General features: G+C 41.2%; 1 protein-coding gene across 3 annotated transcripts in view; it reads right to left on the bottom strand.

Annotated features, from left to right (window-relative positions):
* The window catches only part of Galntl6 (UDP-N-acetyl-alpha-D-galactosamine:polypeptide N-acetylgalactosaminyltransferase-like 6), a 1140043-nt gene that overhangs the window by 59994 nt on the left and 1059987 nt on the right, over nt 1-20062 (bottom strand). For 2 of the 3 annotated variants that reach the window (XM_017312847.2, NM_175032.3), the window contains one exon: nt 4705-4926. The exons of the other annotated variant lie outside the window; for it this stretch is intronic. In XM_017312847.2, the coding sequence (XP_017168336.2) occupies nt 4705-4926 (222 nt within the window). The remainder of the gene's footprint in view (nt 1-4704; nt 4927-20062) is intronic. 3 annotated transcript variants of the gene reach the window in all.

The following is a 20062-nucleotide window of genomic DNA, read 5'->3' on the forward strand; positions in this document are numbered from 1 at the left end:
AATTTTGTGACTGTTTAACTTAAAATAAATCGTTATTTTCAAGGTTGGCATTTCCTTTAGACAAAAGTTCTTTTCTACATGTCTTTCTCCCTCTCTCCCTCTCTTTTTCTTCCTTCCTTCCTTCTTTCCTTCCTCCCTCCCTCCCTCCCTCCCTCCCTCCCTCCCTCCCTCCCTCCCTCCCTCCCTCCCTCCCTCTTTCTTTCTTTCTTTCTTTCTTTCTTTCTTTCTTTCTTTCTTTCTTTCTTTCTTCCTCTCTTTCCTTCTAGGACCGGATCTCATGTGTCCCAAGCCAGCTTTGAATTTTCTGTAATACAAGACATCCTCAAATTTTCAATCCTCCTGACATTACTTTCTGAGTTCTGAGATATAGAGGCAAACACCAACACATTTCATTTTTACGGTGTTGTGGACTGATGTCATGGCTTCATACATGCTAGGCAAGCACTGTATCAATTGGGTTACATTTTCAGGCTAAGAAAAGAAAAATTTGATGGACATGTTTATATATGTCACGTGTAACAGAAGAAAAAGAAGAATCAATTAGTCCTGAAGCACTTCACACTCCATTGTGACTTGAGACAACTTGCTACCATTTGGATACCAAGCCATGCCGCCTGCTCATCTGGGAATATGGAACCCAGATTATAGTATGAGATTCCCTAGAGCATCTTAGTCCATTATAACAGCTGAGAAAAATCCATAGAAAAATTTGAAAGGATAACTCAGCTTTGTATTTATCCTTACCTTTTTCTTTACTGTGTTGAGCTTTACAGAGTTAGGTTAGCATAAGGTACTAGCGCTGTTAGGAAACATGTGGTAGGTTATGTCAAATCTAATACATTCAGAATGACAGATTATCTTGGGATGAATGCTTCGTTTAAAGACCTAGCTTGATGATACACAGAGTGTGAGTGACAGAATGAGCTGTTGAGGGGACAGAGGGATGGTCTCATTTAGCAGCTTTCCCTGCTACGAAAGGTTGTAGGGAGAGCTGGCCTGACTACTCCTAAGAGGATGCTAGGGGTTGGTTCCTTGTGCAGAAAAAGTGCAGGTTTTATCCTTGTATCTGACATCAACAGCACAGTGCGGAATATGTTTGAAAGAGGCAACATCATTTTGGTCTTTTAGCTGAAGCATCTCCCAGTGTTGGACTGCCTTTTCTGGAAGCTAATGCAGGAGAATTTGAAGAATCCTGGTTACTTGGAAAATGTTAGCAGGGAGAGGAAGCAAATAGGTTAGGAGTCAAGAGTAGCAGCCTGAAGCAGCACAGAAGAGTGGGGTCTGTTTAGGGTGCCCGATTTTATAAACATTCTACATTTCAGGGTCGAATTCATCTTGGAGAACAAGCAGTCAATGTGGTTTTGAATTGAGATGGATTTTTGACAATAAAGATTTTAAAAAATGTTGTTTTGCCCAGTTACAAGATGACAATGGATGTGGCAAGACTGGCACATTGAGGGCAGTAAGCAGACACCTTTTAAAAGAATCCATAGCACTGTTTGGAAATGATACCTATCGTCTGTTTTGCATCTTTTATTCTCTCTACATATGGATTTTAGGGTTCTGAAAACCTTCTCTTTTTGGATTATAAAGGAGCACTATAAATGACTTCAGCAAATTCATGAATTCTAAAGAGGGGAAGGGAAAAGCAGAAAATAATAGGAAGTTCTTTTTTTTTTTTTTTTTAATTTCCCATCCTGACACAAAAGAGACACTCTATATGTCAGTGGTTTGAGAATGATTTTCCACTTTAAACCTATTCTCATCCTTGTTGGAAAAAGCTTGTTGCTTCTGTTTGAATAGCACTAAGGGGTGAATGATTTATCATATGGCTCAATTTCTGAGTTAGTTGCTCTGGGCCCCATCACCTCCCCTGATCCAGTTATTGCCATTGTGAAACAAAGGATGGGATGACTTTCAGCAGGTCATTAGTCTGCAGTAGTTGTGCCTCTTGTCTCTTCTGCTTTTTAAGTGAGAGGCTTTTGGGAAGAGTCTGGAAATCAATGGAATTTTGAAATGCAACAAATATATGTTATAGTTGGATATGGTGATGGATGCTAGAGAGTAATGGGGGACTGAAAGGGCATGTCTGTGTGTCCACGCATGTGCAGGCTAATCCAAATTTGAATGAGGTTGACCAGGGAAGTTTTCCTTGAGCTGTTTGTTCTTTTGAGTTAGGTCCAAAAGCAGGTGCTGGGAGGAGCTATAGACCTTCAGGGTCTGAAAGAGTTCAAGTGATGGGAGCTGCGTAATAAAGGCCATGAAATAGAATTGTGTTTGGTACGCTTGAAAAATGGTGAGGGTACTGTATCTAGAGAATACACCAGGGCATGACGAGGTAGAGTTGGAGGGTATGCAGGAATGGTTAAGTTATTCAATGACTTGCGATTTGCATCCCCCATGTTAGGTGGCTCATAACTACCTAACTCCAGCTCTGGGGACATTGGACACTCCTGACCTTTGTGGGGGCCTACACTCATGTTCTTGCACTGAGTGAGCACACACACCATCCACACACACACATACACACACACACACAAAGACAGAAACAGAAACAGAAACAGAGAGAGATAGAGACAGACAGACAGACAGAGAGAGAGAGAGAGAGAGAGAGAGAGAGAGAGAGAGAGAGAAAGAGAGAGATCTACAGAATATTTTGAATCAGGACATGGCCTGATTTTATATCTTAAGCGGACTGTGTTGAAAATAGTCTTCAGGGTAGAAAGAACCAGGGAATGAGGTAGGAGACAGCTGAGAGTCATTTATGGTCTATAACTTATGTTCACAAGCCAAGTCCCAACAACCAGAACCAAAGATTGCCTGATGGCTGTGTACACAGAACCAGGATGGTATAGAGGAACAGGTGACAAATGACGGAGTAGAACTGAGTGAGACCGTGAGTTCCCTACTTCTTGGCCCAGGACTCCCATAGGGGTCTTGCATTTATGGCGTCTTTGGTTTGTGGTTCCCTTCTGTAAAAGACCCAGTATTTGCATACCCCCTTTCCCTGTTCATTAAACAGAGGCTGACCTACTGCCTTGCTCAGGAGCTAAGTTTGTCCTAACAATTGCTTTAAAGCTTGTAGGATGTTACAAAGCCCCCTTGGATATTTGACTGGATCCTAGAAAGAAAGGAGATTTTGGTAAAAAACCGTGTTAAATCTAAATAAACTCTAGTTTAGTGAGTGTCATTGTCCTAATAAGAATCAAATAGCTTGACGATGCACCAGTAAATGTGGTAAGTATCAAATGCCATTAGTACGAACAGTTGGACATAGGATGTCTACATTATAATTACAATGTGTATGTAATCACAATTAATCTAAAATAAGAAGCTCACTTTAAAATAACTCCCAACCCAGACACAGTAATGCACACCTGCATGCTGGACAGCAGGATCATGAGTTGGTGGTCAACCTAAGCTACATACAAGAGATCCTTCCTTAAAAAGTAAGCAAGACGATATCCCCAAATAAACCACACAAAAACAAAACGAAAGCCCGCCCCCACGAAAGAAAAACCATACAAGTGTGAAAGATATGAATGATCTCACAGACATATCCAGCACACTTTGTCATTCTTCATCCCTTGTAAGAAATTGGCTAGTAGACAAGAGACAGTCAGAAACCAACTGCTTTAGGTATGTGAGGAGGACCTTGAACTTCGGATTCTCCTGCCTCCTCCCCGCAAGTGATGAGGTTGTAGGAACTAGGCACCATACCTTGTTTACATGATGCTGAGGATAGAAACAGGCTTTTAGGTATTCTAGACAAGTACTCTGCCAACTAAGCCCCATGGCCAGCTCATCATTTCATTTGGATTATGCAGCTGTTTTTCAGAGCTGGGTGACCATAGTAACTAGGCAATGAGATCTTAAGCAGACAACAAAACCAAGGAAAAATAATGAAAAGGCTCCTACGCGGCGCAGCATTTGCCCTTGGAATTCTCTTACAAAGGCAGGTTTAATTGCTAGGCTAAATCCACCCCATTGGACTCAGTCGTTACTTTCATGCACTCTTTTCTAGAGGGAAAAAGCTACCGCAATAGTAGTGAATGAACAGAGCAGAGGAATAATGCATTTTATTCCCAAAGATGGACGTTTTAAATCTGGGGCCCGAGGCTATCCGGATCTTTCCACTTGAGATCATGAAGTAAAATCAGGTCAGAGTGTTGAATAGGAGAACGGATAGTGCTCATTTAAGGAACCAGTGTGGCTCCCACGTGCCTTGCCTTCCGTCCTGATGGAGCAGGGTACACCCTAGGTAGGAAATTAGCCTCGCTCACCGGTGCTTCGTCCTTGCATATATAAATAGCTATAAGGCTGATGACAGTGAGGGCCATTCTCACATCCGATGACAAGTTGTATCATATCAGATACATGATCAGGCTTAGTTACAAGATCTTGCTTTCAGTTTCTATGAGCTCCCGTGGGCTCTTCTGCCAATCTCAAGTTAAACTCTTTTTGAGGCATATTAAAAAAATCCATATGAAGCACCAGCAGCATTCAATAATTCTTGGATGGGATATTGACGCTGGCTAGCACGTTCTGAAAGGAAGTTAGGCACTCACTTCTCAGGGATGTTTTAAATTAGCCTGCTGGGCTGATGGAGAAAAGAGGGAGGTTTGGCAGGGTTTAGCTGTCCCTCCCCACCTGGGAGGCTGTGGGGGATGGACAGACTCTTGCGGGCAGGGCAGGTCTCCTCACCTCACCCCACGCTGCAGGCAGGGGCTCGACCGGAGGGTAGTACTTAGGCACGTCCCAGGCCACAGCAGCCATGAACCACTTGAAGTCTTTGCACTTGAGTCGCTTCCGCAACTCCTTCTGGGCAGAGATGTCTCCGGTGGAGAGGTGCCTGTACTCTGGCCGCCTCTGGTAAATGTACTCAGCAAATTCATCCATCCAGGTCTCAGCCACACGCTTCAGGTTCTGTACAGCAGAGACAAGAAAGAAAAAAGACAAACAAAACAAAACATCAAGTTATTTATTGGTTTCTACGCCCAAAGGATCACTTTACTTGCATCAGAAACGGAGAACCAGGTATCTGCAGGCAGCACTGGCTGATGGGTTGTTAACAGTGAGAGGTTTCATAACGGGCGAGGAGCGCGATGGGATTAGCCTGTGGCTTAGTGCACATTCTGCTCCGGGCATGGGGTTCAGCTGACAGTATGGTAATTAATTTTCAGAGCTGGCAGAGATTCTTCTCACAAGTATGGCACCTTCCTTCCTGTTATTTAATGACATTTACTTAACTTTATTTTATTTTTTACATACAACTAAAGGAGTTGAAATGGGAGAGTCTGCAAATCCCGTAATGGATCTGATTGCTTAAAGCATTTCAAGATACAGGCATTTTGGAAAGAACAGGGATGAATAAGCTGCTATTCTTCCTTTCTCCAACTGTAGAGAGGAAGAAAAAGAAGAAAAGAAGAAGAAGAAGAAGAAGAAGGAGGAGGAGGAGGAGGAGGAGGAGGAGGAGGAGGAGGAGGAGGAGGAGAAGAAGAAGAAAGAAAGAAAGAAAGAAAGAAAGAAAGAAAGAAAGAAAGAAAGAAAGAAAGAAAGAAGAAATTTCTTATACTGTGACATGGACACCCATCAGAATTTATAAGTTATTGTAATAGAAAGGGGGAGGAAAGAAATCATCAGGGGCCAATCTTCTCTACAAGTGCTCCTTGGGATGAAGGAGTCAGGAGACTTATGTCAGAGAATGAATATTGTTCCTTATGATGAGAAGAGCTAGGGGTTGAGTCAAGGTTTGTTTGTTTGTTTATCTATTTATTTATATAGAGACAGGGTCTCACTATGTAATCCTGGCTGTCCTGAAACCTGCTCTGTAGACCAATCTGGCCCCACTCACAGAGATCTTCCTACCTCTGCCTCCAGAGTCCTGGGATTTAAGGTGTGTGTGCCACCACGCCCAGCCTGGTGTTTTTGTAGGCTTTGGGGATTGAGCAAGCTGGTTAGGCACATTGGATTTCAGATTCTGAACCTGAGCACGTCAGCAGCAGTGTGTGGGGTAGTTGTATGATTTTGAAGTGGTTCTTATAAATGACTTAGAGTTAGTACATACCTGCGGCTATGAAAAATACTAGAAAGGACTCAGGATTGGAAATGGAAGAGCCTGGGTATTAGGCTGGCTTCTTCAACCGAGCAGTTCCCAAGGTCTTTGAGAAGGAAGTAGGACAGAGAAGAGACATTGTCTGGCATTCCTTCAAGTCCTGTGGCATTAAGTGTAGAACAGCTGTGTTTGCCAGGGAGGTGCCAGCTTTGGTTCCTTCATCTCTACAGCTGATTTCACAGCTGATGTCCCGTGTACTCTGATTATTGCCCTTTCCAGTTTAAATTCTTTATTTTAAGGTTTTAAAATGGTTTAGAAATTGGTTTCAAAATCCGTATTCCACCAAATTGGAAAATATAAAAGAAATGAATAAATTCATTATATAAATCAAAGTTAAATCAAGATGAAATAAACAATTTAGACAGACCATAACACCTATTGAAATAAAGGCAGTGCTCAACTCAGAATGGATCAAGAACCTCAACCTAGGACTGAGTCTAGTAGAAAGTGAGGTAGGCTTGAGCTCTGAGTAGATTTTCTTGTGAGAGGATGTGGTGATTTGAATAGGTATGGCCTCATACACTCATGTGCTTGATTTCTTGGCTCATAGTGAATGGTACTATTGGGAGGTATGGCCTTGGAGTAGGGGTGGCTTTGGTGGAGGAAGTGTGTAACTGTGGGGGAGGGCATTGAGGTCTGCTATGCTCAAGCTACACCTAGTGTGGTATACAATCTCCTTCTGCTGCCTGCATACCAAGATGTAGAACTCTCAGCTCCTTTTCTAGCACCAAGTCTGCCTGCACACCACCATGCTTCTTGCCATGATGGTAATGGACTAAAGCTCTGAAACCAGCTCTAATTAAAAAAAAAGTTTAAAAAGCATTTCCAATTTTCTGAGGAACCACCAGACTGATTTACAGAGTGGTTGTACAAGCTTGCAATCCCACCAGCAATGGAGGAGTGTTCCTCTTTCTCCACATCCTCGCCAGCATCTGCTGTCACCTGAATTTTTGATCTTAGCCATTCTGACTGGTGTGAGGTGGAATCTCAGGGTTGTTTTGATCTGCATTTCCCTGATGATTAAGGATGTTGAACATTTTTTCAGGTGCTTCTCAGACATTCTGTATTCCTCAGTTGAGAATTCTTTGTTTAGCTTTGTACCCCATTTTTTAATGGAGTTATTTGAATTTCTGGAGTCCACCTTCTTGAGCTCTTTGTATATATTGGATATTAGTCCCCTATTAGATTTAGGATTGGTAAAAATCCTTTCCCAATCTGTTGGTGGCCTTTTTGTCTTATTGACAGTGTCTTTTGCCCTACAGAAGCTTTGCAATTGTATGAGGTCCCATTTGTCAATTCTTGATCTTACAGCACAAGCCATTGCTGTTCTGTTTAGGAATTTTCCCCCTGTGCCCATATGATCGAGGTTTTCCCCCACTTTCTCCTCTATAAATTTCAGTGTCTCTGGTTTTATGTAGAGTTCTTTGATCCATTTAGCCTTGAGCTTTGTACAAGGAGATAATAATGGATCAATTCGAATTCTTCTACATGATAACTGCCAGTTTTGCCAGTACCATTTGCCGAAAATGCTGTCTTTTTTCCACTGGATGGTTTTAGCTTCTTTGTCAAAGATCAAGTGACCACACTCTGGAAGTCAGTCTGGCGGTTCCTCAGAAAATTGGACATAGTACTACCAGAAGATCCAACAATACCTCTCCTGGGCATATACCCAGAAGATGCTCCAACTGGTAATAAGAACACATGCTCCATATGTTCACAACAGCCTTATTTATAATAGCCAGAAGCTGGAAAGAACCCAAATGTCCCTCAACAGAGGAATGGATACAGAAAATCTGGTACATTTATACAATGGAGTACTACTCAGCTATTAAAAACAATGAATTTATGAAATTCTTGGGCAAATGGATGTATCTGGATATCACCCTGAGTGAGGTAACCCAATCACAAAAGAAGTCACTTGATATGCACTCAGTGATAAGTGGATATTAGCCCAGAAACTTAGAATACCCAAGATACAATTTGCAAAACACAAGAAAATCAAGAAGGAAGACCAATGTGTGAATACTTCATTCTTCCTTAGAATAGGGAACAAAATACCCATGGAAGGAGTTACAGAGACAAAGTTTGGAGCTAAGACAAAAGGATGGACCATCCAGAGACTACCCCACCCGGGGATCCATCCCATAATCAGCCACCAAACCCAGACACTATTGCATATGCCAGCAAGATTTTGTTGAAAGGACCCTGATATAGCTGTCTGGTGTGAGGCTATGCTAGTGCCTGGCAAATGCAGAAGTGGATGCTCACAGTCATCTATTGGATGGAACACAGGGTCCTCAATGGAGGAGCTAGAGAAAGTACCCAAGGAGCTGAATGGGTCTGCAACCCTATAGGTGGAATAACAATATGAACTAACCAGTATCCCCAGAGCTCATCTCTCTAGCTGCATATGTAGCAGAAGATGGCCTAGTCGGCCACCATTGGGAAGAGAGGCCCCTTTATATGTCCCAGTACAGGAGAATGCCAGGGCCAAGAAGTGGGAGTGGGTGGGTAGGGGAGCAGGGTGGGGGGAGTGTATAGGGAACTTTTGGGATAGTATTTGAAATGCAAAGAAAGAAAATATCTAATAAAAAATAATTACAAAAAAAATAAGCATTTCCATGGTCATGGAGTCTCTTCACAGCATTGTAATCCTTACCTAAGACAGAGGAAAACCTCCTGAAGAATCCAGGAACATCCATGATTCCCAAGACTTTGAATTGACTGGCCAAATAAAATCACCCCAATAACTCTACACTGTGTTAATTTGTGGCTGCAATCATAACTCAATACTTAGCTTTTGGAAAAATATTGGAACTACAGCTGAAAAATGTCACAAGCCGTTGTAAGTAGAGTTTCCATGGCCTTTTTATAGACTGTAGCACAAAATTCGCTGTTCCAGGAAGTAGTTGTACTCACATGCATTAGAGTACATTGGCGTGTTTATACAGAAGCACAAATACACACGTTCAAATATGTGGCAGTAAATGGGAAGGTGCAAAGGAAGATTTCTCACTTAGGCATTCATAGCTATGCAAATGTGCAAAACCATGAAAGTGAGACATCCCAATAACGTCTCTTGCCAAAGAGCCCTTGCCAGAACATTCCCATCTGCCTCTGAGATAGAATGAATGCTGATGATGGGGCTCATGTGTCTAAGACATAGCTAATAAGGAAAAAGAAAGCAGAGACCTTGGAGATCAAGAGCTCTAGACCTGTAATAAGTCTACACCTGAACTCCCTGAACCGAGACATGGTCACATGGTCTTACACACGTGGAGCCTGGTATTACCTGATGTTCCTGGGTTTTGATTTTTTGTTGTTGTTTTTGTTTTTGTTCTTTGAGTTGGAAATAAAAGTGCTTTGCTCTTACATGCTTTTGCCTGCCTCCGGATTTCTCTGGATTCCTGGGGGTAGGTCCTGTATATACAACCTCGATTTTCCCAATTAGGGATCTTTTTTCTCCTGCTGATATTTTGCTCTTATCTTGGTCACTAACCTCCATGGGCCCTTGTGTGGGGCTCACAGGCAATTTCTCTTATCTTTCAGACACTCCATCAAGAGTTGACCTGGGTGTAAATGTTTGTGAAGATTTTCGTGCAGCTTTCAGACCATTAGGGCGATGCACGCTACAGTGGTTGGTGGCCTAGATTCTTTACAGATCCGTGGGTTTTGACAAGAAAGCCTTCTCTGACCAGAGCTTCCTCCTTTCACCTGTGAGCTTTGTGTCATAGTGTCCTCCTTCTCAAAACCCCCTCTGTCTGCTCTGTAGGGCTATGCCATGATTTCCTTCTTCTTATCACAGATAGCCAGTCAGCTTTCTCATTATTGACCACTCCCACTCGTCATTTTGATAAACAAAGTCTCCATTCCAGGTGTTTAGCCACACCTAAGACTTTGCCCTGTAAGTGCTGTCTGCTGCTTAAGACATTCTCCAACATCCTTTACACTGCTCTTTAATTTTATTCTTCAGTATGAAACCTTCTCATACGAACCCTTCTATTTATCACCCTTTATGATAAGGCAGCAACTCTTCATCGTTCTCCCCACCAGCTCTTCCTCTTCAGCATCACTCCTGTTCTTTCTGATAGTCTTTCTTAAAACTTTCTTATTTCTCCCAGTTAGGGTTGCCAGGAAAAAGACATGATGCATAATTAAATGTTTCTTTCAAATAAACAACGAGTAACTTAAAATTGTGAGGATAATTAACGTTTGCATTCTTAACATTGTATGGGGCATGCTTAGACTACAAGCTGTTTGTTGTTTATCTGAGGATCAAATGCCATGGAGTGTCTTGGATTTTTAATTTGCTAAGTCTGGCAGCCCTACTCGGTGATATACAAAATCTCATTATAGTATGCACTCACTCCATGTGTAACGCATCAACTGTATGTGCGGAATCTCATAATCTTGGCGCTGTTGCCAAATCCATCAGAAGCATGTTTTGCTTGTGTGGAAATTATTTCGGAGTCATTGGAAGCAGCTCTCTGCTGAGAAGTCTGCTGTAATACACAGCGGATATAATAAGACACGCAGTCCCCTGCTCTGCTGATTTTAACAGGGGGGACTCCTGCTGGCTCTCTATCTGTGAAGCAAGCAGGGAAGCAACCACAGAGCTTAAAAAACCAACCTGCATAATTGGTAGCTAAAGGCGAGGACTCTGTACTGCTATCCGTGGTCTGTGTAGGGAATATACTAACTGATGTCTGAAAGCAGTAGGTGAGGTCTCCTGCCTTTGCCAAGTTCTGTTTGGTCAAGTAGACTGGAACCAGCTCAGTCCTACTCTTTTTGAACCCAAGAGGCTTTCATGTGCTGGGAAAACATGTAGCACAGAAGTTATTGAATAGTTACACACACACACACACACACACACACACACACACACACACACACATACACACACACACACACAGAGTGTAGGAAGCAAAGGAAGGTTTTAATTTTTTTTTAACAACTGCAGGGTTTCCTGTTCTCGATTGAGAAATGAAGTCAGAGCTGTTATCCGAATATCTTTCCTGGCCTGACGGATGCACTGTTTCTCCGGCACCCTTCTGTGATTCCTTGTGTCTCACCACATGCTCTTTTATTTGGCCCAAGCTGATATTAAATCTCTGTGTTGCCCACATACTTATTAACACACATAACACATTCAGCTCTATTTAGAGGTGCTTCGAACCTGGTGTTGTTTTCTTTGAGCTATCCAACACTAAGTCTTTCCATAATTCTAATGTCTTTGAATTAATATTTTGGCCAGAACATTAAATCACATTTGCATCCCAGTTCACCAGAATGATTTCTAGCCCTGACTGTTCTCTGTTGCACAGCTTCCGAAAACACCAAGTTCTGTTTGCCCTGCTAGCTCATGGAACTGCATACATCTATCTGCTTATTCTTATTCTTATTATTCTTATTGTTCTTATTATTCTTATTGTGGAAGCATCTCTCTTGTTTGGGTATTCTACAAAAATCACTCTTGATCAGTTTCTCAGTGTATTACTTGGGAGTCAGTAGCCACAGCTGACCCATGCATTTGTGTTATTTGGGAAAATCTCACCTTGGTACAATGCCTCTATTTCTTTGTGCATGTTGCAGTTATTACATGTGCACTTGTGTGACCCCAATCCACAAGCCATACTTGTGTCAATATTAAGCTATTTTATTACAGCAGGTTGAGGAATAGATTTCTCCTTCTTCATATAGAAGGCTATGAGAAACTTTCTGAACAAGAAAGGGCTGGATATCACTAGTTTTGGGGAGAAAGCTATTTGTTCACAGTTGTTCCTACAATGACGATTCACACCACCAGTACCCAATGCATCCAGGAATCCTGCTTTGATTTCAATGCATTTTTTTGTCTCTTCTTTGATACCTAAGAGGGTTTAAGTGGCTCAGTAGCCCCACCCTAAATCCCTCTTATCACAGAAAATATGGTAATGTCATCAGGAGTACAGCTCCTAAAAAAGAATCTCTGTAAGTCAGCCCCAGCCTCACAACAACTGCTCACCCCACTTTACTTTACCGGAACCTGAAAACTTCTTTGAAGTCAGTGGGAAGCCATCAGCACAGGGAGCTGAAGTTAATCCAGTCTCACTTAAGAGGCTTCTCTGACGAGCACTTTCTTCTTCCTTCACCAAGCTGCCGGGAGGGAGCTGTTTGCAGGTGGTTACACGCCTTGGTTGTCTTGAATAAGGGTTGACTTTTTCTTTGACTCTATGTTTCTATTATATTCTTGTTTGACTATTTTAGATATTTATGGCAGTGCTTATATGAAAATTTTAGCTCAGCCATTGACACAGGACAGTAAAAAAAAAAAACTCCATGAACTACTTAATTACATCTCTTATTATAAAAGTCTAGCATGTGGAACTTTACAGATTACTGAGAAATAATTTTACGTCAAGAAACCACTCATTTAAAATGTACAACTTGGCACACTATTACATACATATTTATTAGTGTAATCATCCTTAATAAGATAGTGGACACACTGACAAATGTTTCCCCTTGCCACTTTGACAATTTACCCCAGCGATGAGGGACAGTTAAGACCAAGCTACAGGTTGGTTAATCAATCATATTTTCAGGGAAAATGTTATAAAGGCAGGAGGACAGAAGGTAGTATTCAGTATCACCGTGGAGACAGGATGGATGGGACAGAACAGGAAACCAGAGAATCAGAGTTCACGGACACAATGGAAGACACAGGAACACCTTGACACAAACTCTCAGCCTCTCTCTCTCTCTCTCTCTCTCTCTCTCTCTCTCTCTCACACACACACACACACACACACATATGAAAATTTAAGAAAGGAAAACCATTCTCCTAGATATATTGCACTGAGCATGAGAGAAGCTGAAGCCTGGGGCCACAGGTTGCCTGTGCCCTGGGAGAGACAGAGTCTCCTGCAGTCTTGAAAACTTGTCTTACAGACATTCCGTGGCTTTTCTCTGATCTTTCTTATACATTACAGCACTGCTATAGGACACAAGAAGTTGGAAATTTTGTTTCCAAATTCTGGCTAAAGCTGTAAATAAAACTTTCTCCTCACCAGTTTTTGTCTGTTCATTTTGCTGTTGTTAGCAATGGCTCTAAGATTTCTACACATCTCTACCATCTTTTCAGTTTTTTTTTTATCCTTACCATTACAACATTGAGCCTCTCCCTGTATTTCTCTAGTCACTAATGGTGTTATGCACTTTCAAGTATCCTTATTTTTGTCTTTAAATATATTCATTGGTAAAGTATCTGTTTGATTCTTTTGCTTCCTAAGAAACATTCATTTAGCTTGGAGGTGGGTGCGGCACAAATCTTTTAACTGCAGCGCTCGGGAAGCACTGGCAAGCAGATCTCTGTGAGTTCAAGGCCAGCCTGGTCTACAGAGGGAGTTCCAGGATAGCAGGCTTACAGGGAGAAATTTTGTCTCAAAAACCCAAGCCAACCCAAAATTTATGTATTTATTTATGTTCGGGAGACAGAACCCTCATGTATGCTAGGTGTGTGCAGCACCAGCGTATGCCCCACCCACATTTCCCTTAAAATGCTGGGTTTTTGAGAACTATTTATATATTCTGTGTTCAAGTTTCTTTTCAGACACAATTTGCAGACATTTCCAGTTACTCTGTATTTTTTACTTTTATTCTCAGTGCTTTCAGAGTAGGACGTCTCAATTTAAATGAAGCTCAACGTATCCATTATTTTCCTAGAGGGAGTTTCTGTGGTACTAGGGCTAAGAAATTTCTGCTTACATAGACATTTTTTATCTCTGTTTTCTTTTCTAAAAAAATATAATTTTGTCTCTTACATAGACTCATGGCTTATTTTGAGCTGATTTTTGCATATGGTACAAAATGTGAATTGAAATTTATTTATTTATTTATTTTTAGGTATGTATTTCCAATTGTTTTAACATCATTTGTTGAAAAAGGTCTACATTCTCCACAGTTTTACCTTTATATCTTGTTGAAACTCAACTGGCCATATATAGTCACCCACATGTGTGTGTGTGTGTGTGTGTGTGTGTGTGTGTGTGTAGAGGAGGTACTTTGGGGATAATCTGAAAGGCATTATTTCTGGCAGGCAAGGCAATGGTAACCCATGCCACTACAGCTTGGGTATAAAAGGAAGTTTACCTTTTATTCTAGTGATTATTACTTGGTTCACTTAAAAACATCACCAACAGCATTTCTAACTATTAGCCAGAGAGAGATCAAGAGCACCAGGCCTTAGATTAGCATGCCTATATTAGCAGACTCCTCCTTCTCTTCATGTAACCCTCTTCCCCGAGACCCGAGAAGACAATTGAAAAGGTGGAAGAATTTATTTCCCCTTGTGGACTTAGTCCCTTGCAGTTGGAAAGTGTGTTCGAGTAGGAAAGCAGAGCTAACTGATCGGTGGCAGGAAAGGGCCAGGACAATAATGTAGCTCCCATGTCCACATTCCCACTAACCAATTTTCTTCAACCTCATCTCACCAACTCACAATAGTGTACTCACGTGTTGAATCAATCTCCCGAGAAACCTCTTGATTAGATCAAGGCCTCCATAGTCTAATCGCCCCTGGAAATATCTCACAAATACAAAACATTTTAGTCTTTTCTTCTTCCAATCAGATTCACAAGATTAAGTATTAATCACAACATCTATGCACATCCATTTAGGGTGGCTAGCAGTCCTGGCTCTCTTCTTGTCTTTTCTTCCATTCCAGTTTCAGTTAGACAGAGTGGCAGGCTGAATAAGAGTGGCTTTTCGGTCCTGTTGGTGGAACTGTTTGGGAGGGGTTAGAAGGCGTGGCCTTTTGGAGATGTATCACTGGAAGCAGGCTTTGAGGTTTCACAGGACTCCATTCCCAGTGTCTTCTCTATCTGCCTCCTGCTTCCTGGTGAAGATGTTAACTCTCAGTTGTGCCTGGCACCATGCCTTTGCTCTGCCATTGTACTATAGCTCTCTGAAACGTTAAGTCCATTTAAACAACTTAAACACTTTGTGTGTGTGTGTGAGAGAGAGAGAGAGAGAGAGAGACAGAGACAGAGACAGAGAGACAGAGACAGAGAGACAGAGAGAGACTGTCACAACAAGGCCAAAGTATTGAAGTAAATATTCAAGCAACGCGAGGCCACCCTAAAATGTGCTACAGCATGCAGTTCCTAGTTATTAGTGGATCCTATTTGATTCTCCATAATTTCAAAACAGGGAGAAAAATTACTATCTTTCCAAGTGATCATCAAAGTTTTCTTAGATCAAATAAAATATCTGCCCAATGTTTAGGTTACCTGTGAAAAATACTAGCTGGCGTTTGACCAATCCTCAGTGTACAGAGTACCAAGAGTAAACTACCTGCTCTACCTCCCCTAGCACTGAATTGGAGATGAATTCTTGCCATGAGTGAATAAATCATTGGTTACAAGGAGACGTAGATGGAAACGAAGGAGTAGAAGTCTCAAGCTTGCTGGCAGTGTGCATTTAGACACATCATGGGAAGAGGCAAATTCCACAAAATGATTCCCTCCCCTCCGGGTGCCTAAGAGGCTTTATGAAGGATTGGAGTCCTGGAAGCCACATTTGTGAAGCAGCCAATGATAGGTGTGAAGGTTGTGCATCTACTTACTGAGAGTCTGCTGCACCAAAATACTTTATTCGCTTAAATTTCAGTGGCTTAATTTTGTAGCAGCAGGGACCTATTTTGTCTGAGAAAACTTTCTTCTTTCCAGATCTCCAGTAGAGTCAAAATTTGCGGGAAAATGTTCACTTCTAATAGGGATAATGATTAAAAACACAATTATAACTCCCTCTTGCCTACCAGTCAGCTCAGCTCATAGTTTGTTTGTTAAGTGCTTTAAAGGAAGCAAGCTATCTAAATGCTAAATAACAGCACGAGTGCCAAAATGCTCGAGTTGGAGCAAGAGTAAGCACTATAGACTAGAAAACAGCTAGAAATAGAACATAGCATGCCTGAAATTTTATTAGGACATACAAACCAAAGCTAATCATTGTCTATGTGAGCCAAGGATTGTATAAGTATATACAGCAAGAATTTAAATACCACCTTTATTCAACAAAATATCCTAGTGAGTATAAACAAAGTGAAAATAAAATGTTGGCAATCAGTGTTAGGCCCCAAGACACTGAACATTGTCCTTGCAGCCTAAAGACTGTTTGGCTAAATTATGCATTTTTGGTTTGCATACTAGGAAGCATTTTCTAGTTGATGCACATGTTGAAGCAAATTTAAATTTGGGAAAGCACCAGGAACTATTTGAACCAATTAAAATGAGCAAAATGGCTTAATGTTGGGAAGAACTTAGCGTTGATGGGGAGAATGTGGGGCTCAAATAAATAGGAAGGATCTAAACCGAAGGATAGTTTTGAGAGGTTGTAGGAAATGGTGACATTTTAAAATAATGTATTTATACCTCTTTATGACATGAAATGGCAGGGGACTACTTATGTCAGCTTTTTACTATTTTAACTTTGCTGTTTACTGTATATGTATATATGAAAATTCTATGTGTTGCCTCCACATTGCTTTAATATCTATATAGAACTATGAGCTGAACAAAGATGGCACCAAAGGACATTCCAAACTGGATGGAGAAAGCCATGAGGCCTCAGACATACCCAAAGAATGATGGACAAGTGAGGAAAGATGGCAGCAGGACAGATGGCATTCCCTAGGACATGGCTCACCTGCTGGTTATCCTGTGCCAAATGGTCAGCCTGAGAACACATATCCATGGTTTATTATACAGATTGAATAAATTATATTTGGGAACACACACACACACACACACACACTCATGCTGTGTGTGTGTGTGTGTGTGTACAATAACAGTAAAAAGGGGGCCAACAATTTGAAGGAGTAGGGAGTGGATATCTTGGCGGTTCTGGAGGGAAGAAAAGGAAGGAAGGGAGAAATGCTATAATTATATCACAATCTCAAAGAGAAGTAGAGGATAATGTATTATTCTGTGTTCATTTGTTATCGAATAAACAGAATCAGCATTTACAACATCCTTGGGTTAGGAATTAGGAGTAGCTGAGGGTCAAATAGTGGAGAAATAACTTGTGTTTCACATTTTCCCAGTTCCTGATGCCATGTGTCAACAGTGTCTCATGTTGCACAAGCATCAAATAATCAGGGTTCAAGATGAGTGCAGGACTAAGTGTGAGGGTGAGCTCTACCAGGGCTGCCTACCTACCACACACGTACTTGTCTCCAGCGTAGGGAGTGGTGTAAGTGAGGCACTGCTACTTTACATAGGCGTGCTCTGAACTCACTGGAAAAGCACTTTGCCATTGGTTTAGCATATGTAATGTGCTATGTGCGTTTCTGCCTGGAACATAGTAAATAAAAACACAGTAAAAAAAAAAAAACATAGTAAAATACCTGGTAAATACTTATTGATAATTTTTGAGCCTTCTTGGGGTGACATTTATCTCATGCAATGGTATATATCACCATAGCTTAATGATTAATTGAATCATAATTGGCCCATAGATTTGTAATTTCTTTTATATGAAGATATCATGCAGAATAACTGAAACAACCTTTATTGAAAATGCCTAAAATCCTTAAATAAAAAATAAGTACATTTAAATAGAAGTTATTATTTTAATGGAGACTATTCTATTTTTATATTGTGGTCAAAATGAAAGAGCCGTAAGCCCAAGATTGCAGTGTGTGAATCATGTTTAGTCCTCGCCACCCGTACTGGACAGCCTTATTGCCCTTTCAGTTGTATTGGAAGGAAGAGTTAGGGATGGTCATTATCTTCAGAGGGATTGCGGCTGCACAGCAGAGCTTGCCATTTACCGAGGCCGAGTCTTGGGGGAAGAACCTATCATTTGCTGCTTTCTGGGAGAAAGCCTGCAATTGGCCACCATGCCCCTGAACTTCCTGATAGTTCAAATAAAGCTCTGAGAGCAATACTGAGAAACGCGGGCTGCGATGCTGTCTGAGGCTGTCATGCCACGGCCCTCCTTTGCCAGGCAGCTTTAGGAGAATAAACTGATTCACAGCCATTAGGGGAGAAAGGTCAATCTGCGGAAGCTGAAACTTCACATTCATCACCCTACTATACAGTCTTGTCGGCAATTTTATTTTCAGACATCAAACAAGTAATTTTGGGCTTGTTAATGCCTTTTACCAACTGATACAGTGGCCGAGACACAAACAAAGAGAGGGCAGCAGATGTGATATTGTGCTTTGTCTTTCACCTAGACCAGACAGGAATAACTGATGATAAAATCAACGAAGAAGTGTCTAGTAATTGAATTGGGGTGGTCTGGCTGCTACCCTAAAGGACTTCTCCATCCCTTCCTCCTCTGCACGGCTTTCCCTACCTCCAGCAATTTTAAGAACCTTTAAGAATTCTAAGGGTATTTTAGAAACACCCTCTAAAGCCAGCAGGCACCGGCATCCCAGGGAGATGTCTTCGGAGAAAGGCATCCTTGGAAGTATATTAAGAAGACATTTCATAGCTGAGAAAATCAAACAGCCTTTCTCTTTCTGACCGTAAATTAACTCTCCATACCCATGGGATTTTCAGGATATTGCTATTCATTTAAAGATATGTCCATAATATGTGTGTGTGTGTTTTATGAGACTAGTAAACAATAAGTTAGCTAGGCTAGGCATGGTGCTATAAGCCTGTAAACTAACACTCCAGGAGGTAGAGGCCAGAGGATCCGGAATTCAAAGTTATCCTTGACTACATAGTGAGTTTGAGGCCAGCCTGGGCAATATTAAGACCTTGTCTCAAAAACAAAAAAAAAATGGGCTGGTGAGATGGCTCAGCAGGTAAGAGCACCGACTGCTCTTCCAAAGGACCTGAGTTCAAATCCCAGCAACCACATGGTGGCTCACAACCACCCATAATGATATCTGACACCTTCTTCTGGTGCATCTGAAGTCAGCTACAGTGTACTTGTGTATAATAATAAATAAATCTTTGGGCCTGAGAGAGCTGAGTTGACCGTAGTGAGCGGGGTTATCCGGAGTGAGCAGAGGTCCTAAAATTTCCCAACAACCACATGAAGGCTTACAACCATCTGTACAGCTAAAGTGTACTCACATATGTAAAATAAATAAATAAAATCTTAAAAAAATATAAAAATAAAAATCAAACAAACCAAAGCAACACCCTCCAAAACACCCTTGCCCAAATCCCATAATCTATCAAGTATATACCTCTGTGTGTGTGTGTGTGTGTGTACGTGTGTGTGTGTATGTACATGTACATGTACATGTACATGTATATGTATATGTATATGTATATGTATATGTATATGTATATATGACAATGTTAGATACTACACATGCAATATATTGCCTCTTCTATTAAATCATAGGTCCAGTGATAACATACATGAAAAGAGTTTGCAAATAATCAAACTATGTTAAATTCAGATCTTGTTTCACAATGAGTGATGATTCAGTCTCTCTTAGTCTAGTGGTCAGTGTTCTGGTGACTTTTACAGTTAAACTTTTTTCACTCTACCTAACTGCCATTGATAAGAGAAGTTACAACTTCTGCTTAACTTGCTCTATGCTTAAAGCCCCAGAGATTAGAAATGTACCTAACACAATCAGCATTTTTTTGTTCTAGAAAGAAAACATTAAAGGAAATAGCAAGTATCTGTGCATCTTATGTATGTGAGCACAGATGCTAGGCAAAATGGATTTCTCCGGACCTGGTGCTCCCAGAGCCCATGTGCAGGCTACCACTCAGAACAGTCCGCAGCCTCCTCTCTCCCCTCCCTCATTCCTCTGTTTTTGTGTTGATGCTACATTCTCTCAAACACCAAGAGGGCAACTTCATACATAGTTGAACCTAGCCTCTTTACGCACAGAACAAGCAAATCCATACAAATCTTTTCAGAAACTGTCTTTGCAGGTTTCTTGCATTTGTAATGGTACTTTCTTTATGCTCACTTTCATTTGATACTGGC

This window comes from Mus musculus, chromosome 8 (assembly GCF_000001635.26).
Source record: "Mus musculus strain C57BL/6J chromosome 8, GRCm38.p6 C57BL/6J".
In the NCBI taxonomy this organism is placed as follows: domain Eukaryota; kingdom Metazoa; phylum Chordata; class Mammalia; order Rodentia; family Muridae; genus Mus; species Mus musculus.